The sequence below is a fragment of the Pavona decussata genome, unplaced genomic scaffold, assembly GCF_977016875.1.
Source record: "Pavona decussata unplaced genomic scaffold, jaPavDecu1.1 SCAFFOLD_602, whole genome shotgun sequence".
Taxonomy (NCBI): domain Eukaryota; kingdom Metazoa; phylum Cnidaria; class Anthozoa; order Scleractinia; family Agariciidae; genus Pavona; species Pavona decussata.
The window spans coordinates 470949-485795 of NW_028145860.1; the positions used below are offsets into that span (position 1 = coordinate 470949).

Here is a 14847-nt window from a genome sequence, read left to right on the forward strand (position 1 = left end):
CAAAGCAATCAGGTTTCAAGGATGCAAAATATCGATAAGCAAGGGGTATTTTCTTGTTGTACGCCTTATTCTCAATACTTACGAAGTAACAACTGTGTGGCAGCGTTAAGAAGAATTTGTATTTTTGTTTTCCTTTCTACAGCGCGATGCGAGCGGGAATGTGACTTTTAAGATCGTTCCCAGTGCAAGGAATATCAACCAAGCTACCGAGGTAAGTTCATGGTGGGCTTTGTGGCTATTGTTGAAGTCCGATTCGGCGAAATCCGCGGGAGTCTGATTTGTTTAATCGCTGGTATGATTGCAGACCGAATCGGACGACACGAAGTCCTGTTACCAATTAGTTAATTAATTACATTGCAACCGGTACAAATGGACGTGACACAAAAATACAGTCGGACATGAGGGCGGAAGAAATCCTTCATTTTAGCAAAGAAAAGCTTATCAGTTATTGTTGTTATAGAAAGTGTTATCATTATTGTGATTGGTGGATTAAGTATAGAGTTTTTAATTTGTGGCTTATAGAACTGTCCGATAACACTATCCGATTACAGCTTTGCAGGATAATAAGTGAAAAATAGAGCAGTTTTTGAGCCAATCACATTCAAAGAAAATGTAGTGGTTATGATTAATAGCTCAACCCATCTCGCCATCAGTCTCCCTGTATCTCAGTGGTTGGAGAATCCGACCGACTAGTGTGTTGAAGGTCCTGGGTTCGACTCTCCGTTCTCACGTTTTTGACAAACGGAATGCGGAATGCGGTGAAAGTGGTATTCACCTCCACTTCGGTGAATAATTGTTAATTATTTCACCGATAAAGATACATATCAAGTGTTAGTGAATAAAAAACCAAAGACGCAAAAATTAACATTTTTATGTCTATCAATTACTAATAGCTAGATTATAATTAAAACTAAGTCTATTAATAAAAGAGTTTTTAAAGCGCTCAGTATTGCAGTATGAAAAAGTAGGTGAAACCCTTTTGAGCCTAAGTGTAGCTGGATTGATTCTAGGAAGTGATTGAAATGAAGGGTGATCAATGAAAAAAGCGCTTATCTGACTTTTCCAACCAATTTAAAATGGAAACGGGGAAAGAGATGTACCCCCGTTTATGGCAAAGATCCAAAAAACACTGTATAGAGGTGATTTCTGGTGGAGATGCTCCATAGACAGATACACCGTACACAAGCTAAGGTATCACCAAGGCGTTGAACTAACATACCGCTGTATGTTTCAGGTGTACGTGCGGGCGCTATTTGATTATGATCCCCGTGGGGATGATTTGATCCCGTGTCAGCAGGCGGGGTTAGCCTTCTCGTGTGGGGATATCATTCAAGTAGTCAGCAAATCCGACCCGTACTGGTGGCAGGCTATGAAGACTGACGATTGCGACAGGTTTGCGGGGCTTGCTCCGTCGCCCGAGCTACAGGAATGGTAAGTATTTCTTACAAGCTGCGGTTTTAGACTGTAAAATTCCAAAAGTAGGGACTCTCGGAGTTACTTTCCAATGTGCAAATAGGTCGATTGCAATTAATAAGACTGTGACAAGTTTGTCAAATGTGAACACGCGCACATTTCTACTAAAAAGGTATTCAGATGACGATTTTTCCCAGTAAAATATAAAAATAGCAGTACAGTCAACTCTCGCCTGGCGGACACCTCGCTATTACGGACACCCCGATAATACGGGTAGTAACTAAATCCCCGGCAAAAATCAATTACAGACGTTTGACTGAAATAAATTCCCGCTATTACGGACTTCTCGCGGTCCCGAAGGTGTCCGCAATAAAGAGAGTTGACTGTATTTGCCCTTAGTTGCTCCCTAGTTCTTCAGTTGTAGTGTATAAGAGTTACGTTATCGTACCGTCTTCGCAGAGAGTAAGGTTACCCTTATATGATTTGACCTAGACTATAGAATTACGGGATTTTCGCTCCGAAACTTGTCGTGTATTAGCGCATAAAAGGCGGCAATTAGATCGCGAAACAAAATCGTGATTATGTTGGAAACAGGTTCAGACATCTAAGTTAATTCTCTTATTTCTGTTTTCAGGCGAGTTTCGTGTCTAGCGGCCGAGAAATCCAGGAAACAAAATGGTGGTGAGAAAGGCGTTGTTGTTGTTGTTGTTGATTTTCGTTGGATGAGCTGAGATGAGATATCAAATTATTTTAATTCTTTCTCTACAAATTAAAATCACTGGAGAAAAATTACATTCGCTTGACAAAATTTTGCAAAACAAACTGTGTGACATGGAAGTAAACCTCAGAAGCTTCCACTTGAATGATTACCGATTTAACGATTTCATCCACAGACTCATAAGTTTGAATCACCTTGTGCAGTATAATAAACAGCACCACAGGAAAGTACTGCTCAGTAGCTTTCATTTGAATGGTCACACTTTAACATTCCATCCACGGACTCAAAACTTAGAACCATCTTGTGCAGCATAATAAACAGCACCACAGGAAAGTACTGCTCAGTAGCTTTCATTTGAATGGTCACACTTTAGATTCCATCCACGAGCTCAAAAGTTTGAACCATCTTGTGCAGCATAATAAACAGCACCACAGGAAAGTACTGCTCAATAGCTTGCTTTTAAATCATTTCTTCCACAGATTTAAAAGTTAGAATTGTTTCTAAATTCAGATTGAGAGTCTTATTAGAACCACCCCCCTCCCCTGCCCTTAACTCCCAAACTCTCTTTTCCACTCGTAGCTGATTGTTTAGCTCAAGGGTGATTTGTTTGTTGAAGATAAAATTTAAAATAGGCTTTTTCATAGTCCGTTTCTCTTTTTTAGCGACTTGCATTTGGTTCAACAAGAAAAAGAAGAGTGGCAGGGATAAATACGTCGCCAAGCATAATGCGGGTATGTATTACTGTATAAAACCATGGGTGATATTCATAGAGAAAGAGCCACATTAATAACATGGCGAATAGTTTTGTACAGGAAGTCTTTCCCCCTTCTGCTCAATTTTAGACTGTTCACAGTTGCCTATTTTCCCGTGTAGATAGATATATAGCGTTTATTTTCACACGATACATTTTAAAGTTAAAAGCTTGTGGGGTTGAGTGATGGAAAGATGTGTGCTTCAATCGGACGGCTGCCATCTTGGTTTGTAATGACGAACGCAACCTGGGGAGAGCGCCAGATCTACCGAGGGGGCCCTCGTCTAGCCTGTGAACACAGACGTATTTCCGGCTGTCGCTTCTCTCTGCTGGAAATACGTCTGCGTTCACAGGCTAGCCCTCATCAGGTTGTCTAGCGCGAGGGAGGGGAGGCGAGAGAAATCTCGCTTCCCCCCCCCCCCCCCACACCCCCCGACTCCTGGTTTTCTCGGTAGTTTTGGCGCTCGTCATTTCAAACCAAGATGGCGGAAGCGATGTTGGCGCATACGATCTCGACATTAGCACGGGAAAATAGAGAACTGTAGACACTCTAGCTTAATTTTGAAAATTGGGAAAAGGGGACTGGGATTTGAACCCGAGCACTTTGGTCAGAGATGTAATGTCGCTGTTTCGTTTGCTCCCGTAAACTTCAGATAAAGTTTGATTGCATACGTGCAAAAGCAACAAAAGGGAAATACGGTCTACTCCCTTTATTGCGGACACCCTCGGGATCGCGAGTTAGTGTCCTTCATAGCGAGAGTCCGTAATAACGGGAATTTATCTCAGTCAAACGTTCGTAATCTTTTTTTACCGGGGATTTAGTTGCTGTCCGTATTATCGGGGTCAGTGTCCGTAGTAGCGAGGTGTCAGCAAGGCGAGAGTTGACTGACCTTGGATGTACATCTCTTTTTTTCCTTTTAGTCTTCGATCAGCTTGACCTTGTAACCTATGAAGAAGTTGTCAAGTTGGATTACTTTAAACGAAAGACGCTTGTTCTTCTAGGTAAGTTCTAAGGTTGAAACGTTGACTCTCCTGATTGTTCCTTTGTATTTCCTTGTTGCGTTCGACAAAGAACGCATTCCTAATCCAGGCGAAATCGAGATTTTTCGACTGCGTATTCATCGACACCAGTTTGGCCCCCCCGAAGAATATTATGCAGGGGCGAATGACGTCATTTCCATCAACCATGTGCTTTGTTTCTAGCGGGAGTCCTCGCAGGAGTCGAGTTTCACGTTTTTCCTCGCGTGTTGGTGTGCTTCCTTCTCGAGTTCGATCTTCTCTTCGGTCTCTTCGCGATTGGTGTGCTTGCTCTTCGAATTCTGGACTGTGCTTCCTTGCTGTGTGGACTGTTATCAGATAAGTTGCGTTGTTTACGTTTGAAGTTTAAGTTACCGGCATTTGGAATCTTGCGAAAGTATTGCGAAAGCTTATCGATGTTCAGTTCCTTCGTTTCAGCGGGGGTCGAGTTTCACGTTCTTGCATCGCGTTTGGTGTCCTTTGGATGGTTTCGCTGTTTAAGTTAGAAAGAAGACTTGTAGCCTCCCACGCAGTCGTTTTTAGGGGACTCGTATTACCTCCTTTGTGGGGAGGAGGAAATACGATTTCCCTAAAAACGACTGCGTGGGAGGCTAGAAGACTTGCGGATTAGATTTAGATTTATCAACGCCTTCACGAAGTGTGTACGACTGCGAAGACACAGAAATAAGTTCGGCATAGCGTTGTTTACCCGTTTCACTACAAGAAACCAACGCTGCCTTGCGCTGACTAAATCAAGAGACAAGTTGCGTAGTTTCAGCAGTTTCAGTTTCGGAGATGTGTAGCTCGGCAAATAATTTACTCAGCGAGTTTTGTAGATCGGCAAATGGCCATGATTTGTGATCACCAAAGCAAAAAGTTGCCGTTGTGTAGCTCCGCAAATGGCCATGATTTCTTTCGAGAAAAGCAACATTCCTAATGCGAGTGAAACGAACAAGTGCAGTTGCAATGGCAGACACTTTATCGAGTCATTTGATTATAAGGGATTGCAACCACTCGATGGTACCCAGTTTTGTCAGCGTAAGGCAGCGTTGGTTTCTTGTAGTGGAACGGCCACAGTTCGGTTCCGATTTACAGGGAACAACTCTGCGAGACAGCCAACTTTGTTTGCATTTTTAACATTGTTGGAGCGATGTGCGGACGAGCTGGAAAGAGTTCGCTCTTCAAGCGTTTCATCTCGGTTCCTTGCCGATTACAACCGAAAATATTGTGCGTTTTTTAATAAAGGAAATGCTGTTTTCGAAGATTTGATTCAAAAGATTAAAGCATTATTACGTGCGGCGTACTGGTTTAGCGAGGTTAAAAGCGATCGCGCGTGTTTCCATTCTCAGCTTGTGAAACAGCGGTCGAAAAAGTCGCAATATTTTAGTTTCGCTTCCTTCACTATTAAAACTTGGTTTAGTGAACAAGTAATCCAGTCATCTGTCAGTGGAACACACTGTTACAATCTAAATCAGTTGATAGAAAATGAAAAAAAACGTGAAATTGCCTTTTGAGATGATCTCAATAATATTTATGCAAATTTGTAACGCTACGCCGAAGAAGTATTACAGCGGCTTTCAATTTCTCCTCAAAGGCAATGGCAAGTGAACGGGCACGTTGACGTTTTCCCGGTTCCTTGCCGAATTCTACCGTAAATGTTGTGCCTTTTTAAATAAGAAAATGCTTTTTTCGAAGTTTTCATTCAAAAGATTCAAGAAGAATCAAGTATAAATCTCGCGTAGCGTACTGCTTGCGCAGCAAATGTATTATTATATTTTATTCTTTCATTAAGTATATTTAGCTATATATTGATTGATTTATTTTTTATTTCTTATATAATTATCTATCTTTTGGCTTCTTTTCCTCTATTAACGTGAAACTCAACTCCCGTTAGAAACGAAGGAAATGAACATATCGATATGCTTTCGCAAGATTCCAATTAATGCCTGTAACTCTAACTTCAAACGTAAACAACGAATCTTACCTGATAACAGTCCACACAGCAAGGAAGCACAGTCCAGAATTCGACAAGCAAGCACACCAAACGTGAAGAGAAGGTCAAACTCGACAAGCAAGCCACCAAATATCCATTATATTACAAACACTGGGTTATAGATTGATAACATTTTTTGCAATTTTAATAAACATGTGAAAAATATCTGGCACTCAGTGTAATTTTTTTTCCCAAATGGTCGAACGCATCTCGCTAATCTCTGATTATTACTAGTATAATACCTTAACCCTTTCCTGCCCGAGACCCACTTTAGTGTGTCCTCAACTTATAACTTGGTCACTATTTGCTCCATTGCAGTGAAATTTTGTCAGCAAATTGGTCTTGGAAAGATCTTTGCATTTCAAAGGAAAAAAAATGGTACCCTCTGGTACCTATGATGTGGTTTACCACCCCTATGATTTGTTGAATACTTTTATTTAATGCATTTACAGACTCTCACATATGTCAGAGTCATCTATGCATTAAAAGCTGCAAAATATTAAAGCCACAGTTTTGAGGTATACCTTTCACATGAGTCGATCAGTGAAATTTTGTAGTTTTGAATTTTTCCGTTTTAAAACCATTTCTGTCAAAGACCTGACTTCCTTCAGTTATCTTGATTTCAGAAATGAATTACATTAGCAGGCTGTGTTTTTCTTTACCGTTTCGGAAAAATGGGCCAAAAAATTTGGTAAGGAAAGGGTTAATTATCCTTTCCCCGTGTAGGGAGGGGTGGGGTTCGGCACTTGACAGAAAGTACATTAGAGCGGAGCTTCAATCCGGGACCTCTGGATTACAACTCCGACGCCCTTACAACTTGATCACTTTGCCTCGTCTTTTGTTTCAGTTAAGAGCAAATTGCTGTATGTCACATCACAGGCGGCCCAAGCTCAAGCTGTGAGCGATGATCGTCTTGCGTAAAAGTGGTCACGGCGCAAATATAAGAGTTTGTATGGGAATATTTACGATCGGGTTTAGGAGGTACAAATACTGGAAAGTTCTTAATAAAAATGACATACATTGCTTCTAAGGTGTATTGTTTATTGTCTGTTTGCTATTTTGCGCTGATTTGAGGCCATATTAGCAAGTTATCACTTCCTAGGTTTCCCACTCCATAACTCGCTAAAATGGCCTCAAATCAGCACAAAATAGCAAACACACAAAGGCAATACACCTTAGAAGCAATGTATGTCATTTTTATCAAGAACTTTCCAGTATTTGTACCTCCTAAAAACCCGATCGTAAATATTCCCATACAAACTCTTATATTTGCGCCGTGACCTCTATCACGCAAGATGATCATCGCTCACAGCTTCAGCTTGGGCTGCCTGTGGTCACATCATAATATTATCGTATTTCTTTATGTATAGACATTTAATTAATGGCGGAGAAATCAGCCGCAACAGACGGTTCAGTTTTTCGTGTAGAATTGTCACAAGTCGACTTGTTATGGCGCCGAAAGACAGCATTACGAACGACGGAGTCGCGAGACGAGAAAGTCTGACGTCACACGAAAACGAACTCGGAGAAAAGCCTTGTTTCCGTGCTCAGAAACGTAATCGCTTCGTCGTTGCTGCAAGAGCTTTCCTTATTTTATTTAATTTATTTACTTATTTATTCTTTTCATTCTAAAAAGAACATTAAAACGGAGGTATTATTTGCTGTGATGTTTTTTTTTTGTAAGTTAAAGGATTTTAACCGTCGTATATTCATCAGTGGGCTCTTTTGTTTCTTTCAGGAGCTCATGGTGTTGGTAGAAGACATATAAAAAACACGCTTATCAATAAATATCCAGAGAGATTTTCGTACCCTATTCCTCGTAAGTAGAAACATAATTGATGGAAGGGATGTAAATCATTGCAACCTTCAAAGGTGTTAACAGTGGGGCTTCAAAATTGATTTGCTTTTGCGCACACATTCTGCGGCGAATTACTTTGGCGGAACATGAGAGGAAGACAAATAGGCTCTTCAATGTTTTCTTTGTGTTGTTAAAATTTTCATTGGAATGATCATTGGACTCAAAAAGTTTGAACAACTTCGTAAAGATAAAACGGCACGCCATGAAAGTACTGCTCAGTAGCTTTCATTTGAATGGTTATACTTAAGTATTTCACCCACAGACTCAAAAGTTAGGATCACCTTGTACAGGATAATAGACAGCACCACAGGAAAGTACTGCTCAGTAGCTTTCATTTAAATGGTCACACTTTAGGATTTCAAGCCAGAGCAAACGTTTAAGAATTAACATGAAGTCGATTCTGTCAGATACAACGCGAGAGCCAAAGGAAGGAGAAGAGGACGGAAAGAATTATTTCTTTGTCTCTGCTGAGGACATGCTGGCTGACATAGAAGCTAACAAGTACCTTGAATACGGGACACATCAAGGAGCCATGTATGGCACTAAACTGGACACCATCAGGGACAATCTTAACCAGGGGCTCACAGCGATACTTGACGTGGAACCCCAGGTAAGCGGACATTTGGCTCATTATTGTGTAAGCGCGGTGGGCTTGTTAGCTTCGTCGCACTATCGATTTGAAGATCGATTAGACAATTTAGAAAGAAAGTCTCTGTACCAAAGTGTACAAATAGACACCGGCGAAAGGTTGGATATGCTAAGAAATGGCCGGATAGGTTCCACGATGATATAGCATCCCATCTGTGTATGTTTTTCTTTTTGTGTGGGTGGGGGAGGGAGGTGCTTGGTACTGTACTTTGCACGGGGGGATTTATATTGTAGTTACTTGTCTTTCTTTCTCCCGTTTTTGTTCGGAGCCAGAAGGACATCAATATACACTTAATGTGTGGTCCCGAGGGAAACCGTCCTGGGGTTAGATGCATAAAATTTAACGTCAGGCGTAACTGCTAATGCCAGACCTTCATCCCAGTCACATTCAGTATTTTAACGTCTGACGATAGCATTTACGCCCGCCGTTAAGTTTTATGCAACTCGTCCCTGATGTTTCCCAAGACGAAGTCGAGGGACACATCAGGACTCGAGGGAAAACCAAACTAACTAGTTTCCCGAGGGACCATGCTTTGTTATATATTTAGACTTTCCCTTCAACAATCACAGCAAAACAAACAAACAACTGAGAGGGCAACAACTGCGGAATTGTATCCCGGTCGGGATACATTTGTATTTGATCAGGGGCACGTGACCAAGAATCAACCAATCACAGTGCTCGTTTTGTTGAGTGAAAGTCTTGGTATATAACAATACTTACATATCCTCTAGCTATTCCCTCGAAACCACACCCAATTTTCAGACCTAAGTGGCTGAAAGCCATAGTGCACGAAAATACCTTATCGACTCTGTTGATAAAACCAAACATTCGTTTCTACTCCCCACCGACACAGCACCACAGGGGAGCAGGGATGGCGCATTGGTGACAGCACTCGCCTCTCACCAATGCGGCCCAGGTTCGATTCCCGAACTCAGCGTCATATGTGGGTTGAGTTTGTTGCTGGTTCTCGTCCTTGCTCCGAGAAGTTTTCCTCCGGGTTCTCCGGTTCTTCCCTCTCCTCAAAAACCAACATTTCCAAATCCAATTCGATCTGGAATCTGAGGGCCTCAGGTTTGTCATTCATAACAGACTGTTAAGTGTAAAGCCTCTTAAAATTCATTCTCTTTGGTGTGGCGCATGTGTATACAGCTTGTGTAGGGAAGCCAAGCCAACTTGCCTTGGCCAGGATTGAATTGAAGGCCTCGAAAAGTTGTAAATCAAACCTAGTAAGGAAGAAACGTAACAGGAAAGTTCTCTTATTGGAGGACGGATTATTTAGATTGAGTAGGACCGAAACAGATTGAAACTTAAGGCGCTTAACTTTTGTCAGAACTTGGTAGCCAGACCAGTCAGTTCGTAAATGGAATTTACCAATTTGAAGGATAAGTTTTATCCTACTCCTTCGAATTTCTTCAAAATAGTACGTACCATTTTCGGAGTGATTATTTTTAAAGATTTTGCAGCGCCCTCCCTTCAAAATGACGCACTGACTTACAGTTCTGTCAAATGGAAAGAACTCTTAGGGCCAGTTATTTAAACAGAGTCTAACTTAGGCCACGGCTTAAGACAATCAGTGGGCCTCCAAATCTGTTTATAAGTGGTTTATTTTTAAGTAGATAGTTTTCTAGTCTGGGTTGCAAGCCTTCTTGTTACCGTCGGCAGTAGACAATGTTTAGATATGACTGCTGGCAAAATTGAAAATGGCTTGGAACATGATTTTGTTAAACACCGTCTAAACTGTCTTTTAATAACTGACCCTTAGTCTTCACCTTGCGGTTATTTTTTTTATCCTTAATCCTTGCTTGAAGACTTGGCCTTATTCGCGTACTAACCAGTGTTGCACGATTTTTTGTATTAGGCTTTGAAGGTTCTTCGAACTGCTGAGTTCTCGCCTTACGTCGTGTTCATCTCGGCTCCCACGATCATCGGGACGGACAGCTCGAAAATCTCTTCCACGCCGAATGGAGACGTCGCCGTAAGTGTAAATAAATTAAAGGGAGGGGTTCACGGTTCTGCGCATGTCCATGAGTCAAAATACTTTGTCGCGGCCTTTGCTCGCTATGACCCAAACCTGTTTAATTTAATTCGTTGTTTATGAACCATTCGGAAGGGAATAGGTAACTCGGGTGGTATTTTTTTCATATGATTGCGTTATTTCGCTCGCAAATAACTGTAAACACATCAACCGTGGAATAGATCCTACGGGTTAACGCTACATTCAATATCGGCAAAATGAGTACAATCCATTAGCATTTTCTGTGAATTTTGGTCATCAGTCATTTTGCTTGGACTAATTATAGAATGTGATTACTGAAGTACATGTGAGTGGGATTCTTAAGGCCATAAAGTTGATAAGAAAGAGAAAAAAGGCGTTTAGATCCATGCACATGCGCTGAAATGTGAACCCCTCCCTTTAACATTGATCGCCGATTTATTTAAGGCATTTATTTCCCACTCAAACTTTGACCCTGGATAAATAATAGAGGTTCATCTCGGGCAGTAAACAACTCTTATTTCCTTTGAATTTTGACTGTGTTCAGTGATATTCCCCGCGTAAGTCTCAATTGGGAGCACGTTCCTGTACAATCCTTGAACTCGGATATTTCGCTTGAGCATCTCTGTCGAGAGTGAACCATTTCGGTTGCGTCATGTTATAAAACCGGGAGACAGCGTTTGCCTGCCACTTGGGTCAACAACATCCATTTTTCTTCCGTTATCTTACACCTCTTGTTGTTGTCTCCGTTGCAGGACGAAAGTCTACAGCGGCTTGCCAAGGAATCGGAAGCTCTCCGCAAAACGTATGGACACTTATTCGACCTCACAATCGTAAACAACGACATCGACGATACCATTCGCCTCCTGGAGAACTCCTTCGAGCAGATCCGCACTACCCCCCAGTGGGTTCCTGTGTCGTGGGTATACTAACCTCACCCTACCCCTTGTCAGGGCTCACGCATTAACTAAGTCACGTGATGAGAGATGGCTGGTGTGTCATCCTTAGACTCTTGAAAATGACATCACTAGTCTCAGACCCTCTGCGCCAGTTACTGAGACAATGTAAATTGTACAGTTGCTTCACTCTACGCAATGTCGCTGGTGGTACATGAATGCAGTTTTGAGTCGTACTTCCTTACATCAGAAGCAGTTGAAACCAGAAACATTGAATCCACACTTCACATGGAGGCCTCGATAGAACGTGGTGTCTTTCGAGGGAAACTGGGCGCCAGGATAGCCTCGATATCACGCAGTGGTTTCAAGGGCACTTGGAGCTCTACTACGCATTGACCTCGACATCGTGCGGAGGTTTACAATGGGAACCTGGATGCAGTCTAGCCTCGATATCACGCGGATTTTTACGAGAAAAAAGAAGCTGGGTGCCTCGATATGGCGAGAAATTTTTCAGGGAACTGGGCTCACTAAGATAGCCTCGATTTTATGCGGAGATTTTAAGGGAAACTGGCCGCTGAAAAGGAATCGTCAGGTTTTTATCGGTTGTAATAGAGATTTGGTTCTTATTTGACAAAAATGTATACATGTATGTGAAATAATTAGGCATGCGCTTGCTTCAAGCGAAGCAAAGTCGTGGGGAATTTGAATCTGTAATTTCAGAAATGGGGAGGGGCTTTCAGTTGCGATGTGTCTGACTGTTTCACTGTGCTGGTTTGTACGTAGCTTCTTCGTCAGAAATTTTTATATAAATTAATGTACTGGTAATGCATAGACCTCTTCGGCAAAGCGGTTTCTGTATTTTGAGAAAGAGTAACCTTCGATGAGACTCTGTTTTCGTTTCGCTTTGTAAACCATTCCCGCGGAAAACGCCAAAAGAATAGCGATCGACCAACAGGGCATGAGAGCGCTACTAAAATCGAGCCTGAAGGCAGGTGAGGAAAACAGGGCACGATATTACGAGGGCTCATAGTTAAGGGGGTGAGAGTTGGGGTGGGGGGGGGGGGGGGGGGGTTCTCGAGCAAAGCATATTTTGTATCTCGTATTTGCGTCTCAATTTCCTCCTTGGCGGGTTTCTTATGCGGCTACGCGCGTTAGTTACAAGTCGAGACTAACACGTATCCCGCTCGTTCCCATTCGCGCCCAGATCCAAGGCATGACAGCAGATTTAGAAAATGCTTTGTATGTGAGTCAAATCTGAGACCTCTCTTTCTTGAACAACGTAACGAAAACCTATTTTCTTCCATCCTTCAAGGGTCGAGTTTTTATTTACTAGTAGCCTTTCGGAGAAGTTAATTAAAACTAACACAGCAAGGTGGCAGACAACGAAGACAATTTGTAAGGAGCTGTTGAGTTTTTGGTATTGTCAGTTTAGCTTTACGCTGATACAAGTGTTTTTTTCAGCAAGTCTTCGTTATTGATCTCAATAATGAAAACCGAAGTAATTTTTGAATCTAAAATGTTTGTTCAACAATACCTGTAAACGTAGTGAATTAGTTATTACTTTATTAGTGAAAGAATTGTTTTTATTTTTTATTTCAACGATGTAATATAAACTGTGAACATTACGAGAGTGTCTATCGATTAATTATCGACAAGAGAAAATAAAGGGTCGCCATATTTTCTCTTGTTATCAATTAATCTATCTTTTAAAACTGTGTGTATTTGAGCTTATTTAGTATATATATGGCCTTTGCTGAGAGCTCTAATTCAAATCAAATTAGCCTTAGAGCGGTTTTCAATTGAGTGTCGAAAGTAATTTCGCGTTTGCTTTGGTTTTGCATTACTACGCTCTGTGATTGGTTAACAAAACTCGCACCACTTTCTCAGCCAATGAGAAGCAAAACCAAAACCAATCCGGCGTGTTTTCGCCACATGCGTTTTCCCGCGCTTGGCGCCAGTTACATGTATTTGCTTCGAATTCTGATTGGCTCGTTGTTTTGTTTACATCTGTTACGATTGGCCAGAGTAATTACTTTTGGTTTTACGGCACTCAATTGAAAACCGCTCTATGCTGTTTTTACACCAATCGTGGGCTGCCGTGACGTACGTTTTCCCGCGCTTGGCATCGGTTGGACTTAAGGTGGGCCGATATCAGTTTTTCAAATCGATCTGATACGAGTACGATATTTGACATTTTTTTCGATATCAATATTATGACGTCTCATCCAAGACTTTTCTATGATGTTCTCACGTATGCTCCGTACACATTAATTAAAAAATCACACAACCCTAGCAACAGCGTTTCAACTTTAATTTTGCGATACTTCCTTCGAACTCAGTCCAACAGCACATACGGAATAATATTGGTTTTCGGCACTAAAGGGCTGTTTGCATGGAGGGAGAAAGACCCTAGCACTAGGAAGATCCGAGAAGGCGGAAAAACTTTTCGTTTGCTTTACATGCAGAAATTTCGGCCGAAGTGGTTACCAAGTGGAGAAGGAAAAGAAGAATTACTGTCGGCCTTTAGCAGCTGAACGCCCGGCTGCCGCCATGTTTCCCATGTTTTTTTTTTGTTCCTTGTACTAGAATCTTCCGAGCGAAAGTAGTTTACATGGTGCAAGGATCTTCCTAGTGCTAGGATCTTGCTATCTCTCAGCTAGGAAGTTCCTATCTCTAGGAAGATCCTAGCGCTAGGGCCAAGTACAACTTTTTGCATGTAAACTGAATAGAGAAAACATATGACGCTAGGATGATCCGCCCTCTAGGATCTTCCTCCCTCCATGTAAACAGGCCCTTCAAACAGGTTTAAATCATCAACTGAGCGGTCACGTGAACAGTATCGAAGGGGATCGAAACTCGATATTTCTAGCAAGTATCGATTTTTTTCAAGGAAACCTCAGTATCGATTATATCGAGTGTTTGGTATCGCTAACGGCCCACCTTAGTTGGACTTCACTTTGCTGAGTTCATTGCTTTGGGTGGATTTGTTTACGTTTGGCCTGGGGTTGGTCTTTCAACAGTCCTGTGTGATCTTTTTTAACCTGGTCAAGTAAAGCAAATAAAAAGCAAACAAAGAAATTCTGTAGTTCGGTTGGTTAGAGAGAGGAAGGGAGAGAGAGAGAAAGTGTGTCGGTTGCTCGATTTTATTCCACTTTTTATTTAAACCCCGTTTTATAGAAAGGTTAAATCCATACTTCAGTCGCTTTGTTATTACTAAAAAGAAAGAAAAATGTTCGTGGAGGCTGCCTTGAAGGGCTCATTTATTGAGGCTAAGAAGATGCATATGGTGATACCGCCAAGCTATAGAGACCGGAGCAACGTTTTACGGTCAGGGCCCAGTTGGTCAAAGCCCGATTAAGCTAATCCTGGATTAACGTGAACTTTGATGCGAGTTTAATTAAAATCAATAAAGATTCTCCCAAAATATTTTTGCCTTAGACTTTTCTTAACCTTAAGCTTGGAATTAGCCTTTTAAACCGTTTTAAACGAGCGAGATGAAAGCCTTCGATTAACTTTTAATTGTGGATTAGCGTTAATCGGCTTTCGAACAACCGGCCGG

General features: G+C 41.6%; 1 protein-coding gene across 2 annotated transcripts in view; it reads left to right on the forward strand.

Moving 5' to 3' along the window:
* Positions 1 to 13580, forward strand: part of LOC146449200 (peripheral plasma membrane protein CASK-like) — a 55966-nt gene extending 42386 nt beyond the window's left edge. Inside the window, exons 21-29 of one of the 2 annotated variants that reach the window (XM_085101488.1) lie at positions 143 to 211; positions 1235 to 1431; positions 2048 to 2094; positions 2794 to 2862; positions 3804 to 3884; positions 7631 to 7711; positions 8158 to 8360; positions 10258 to 10374; positions 11148 to 13580. In XM_085101488.1, the coding sequence (XP_084957614.1) occupies positions 143 to 211; positions 1235 to 1431; positions 2048 to 2094; positions 2794 to 2862; positions 3804 to 3884; positions 7631 to 7711; positions 8158 to 8360; positions 10258 to 10374; positions 11148 to 11324 (1041 nt within the window). In that variant the 3' untranslated portion in view covers positions 11325 to 13580. The remainder of the gene's footprint in view (positions 1 to 142; positions 212 to 1234; positions 1432 to 2047; positions 2095 to 2793; positions 2863 to 3803; positions 3885 to 7630; positions 7712 to 8157; positions 8361 to 10257; positions 10375 to 11147) is intronic. The other variant, XM_085101489.1, reaches the window with a different exon arrangement.
* The last annotated feature ends 1267 nt before the right edge of the window (positions 13581 to 14847 follow it).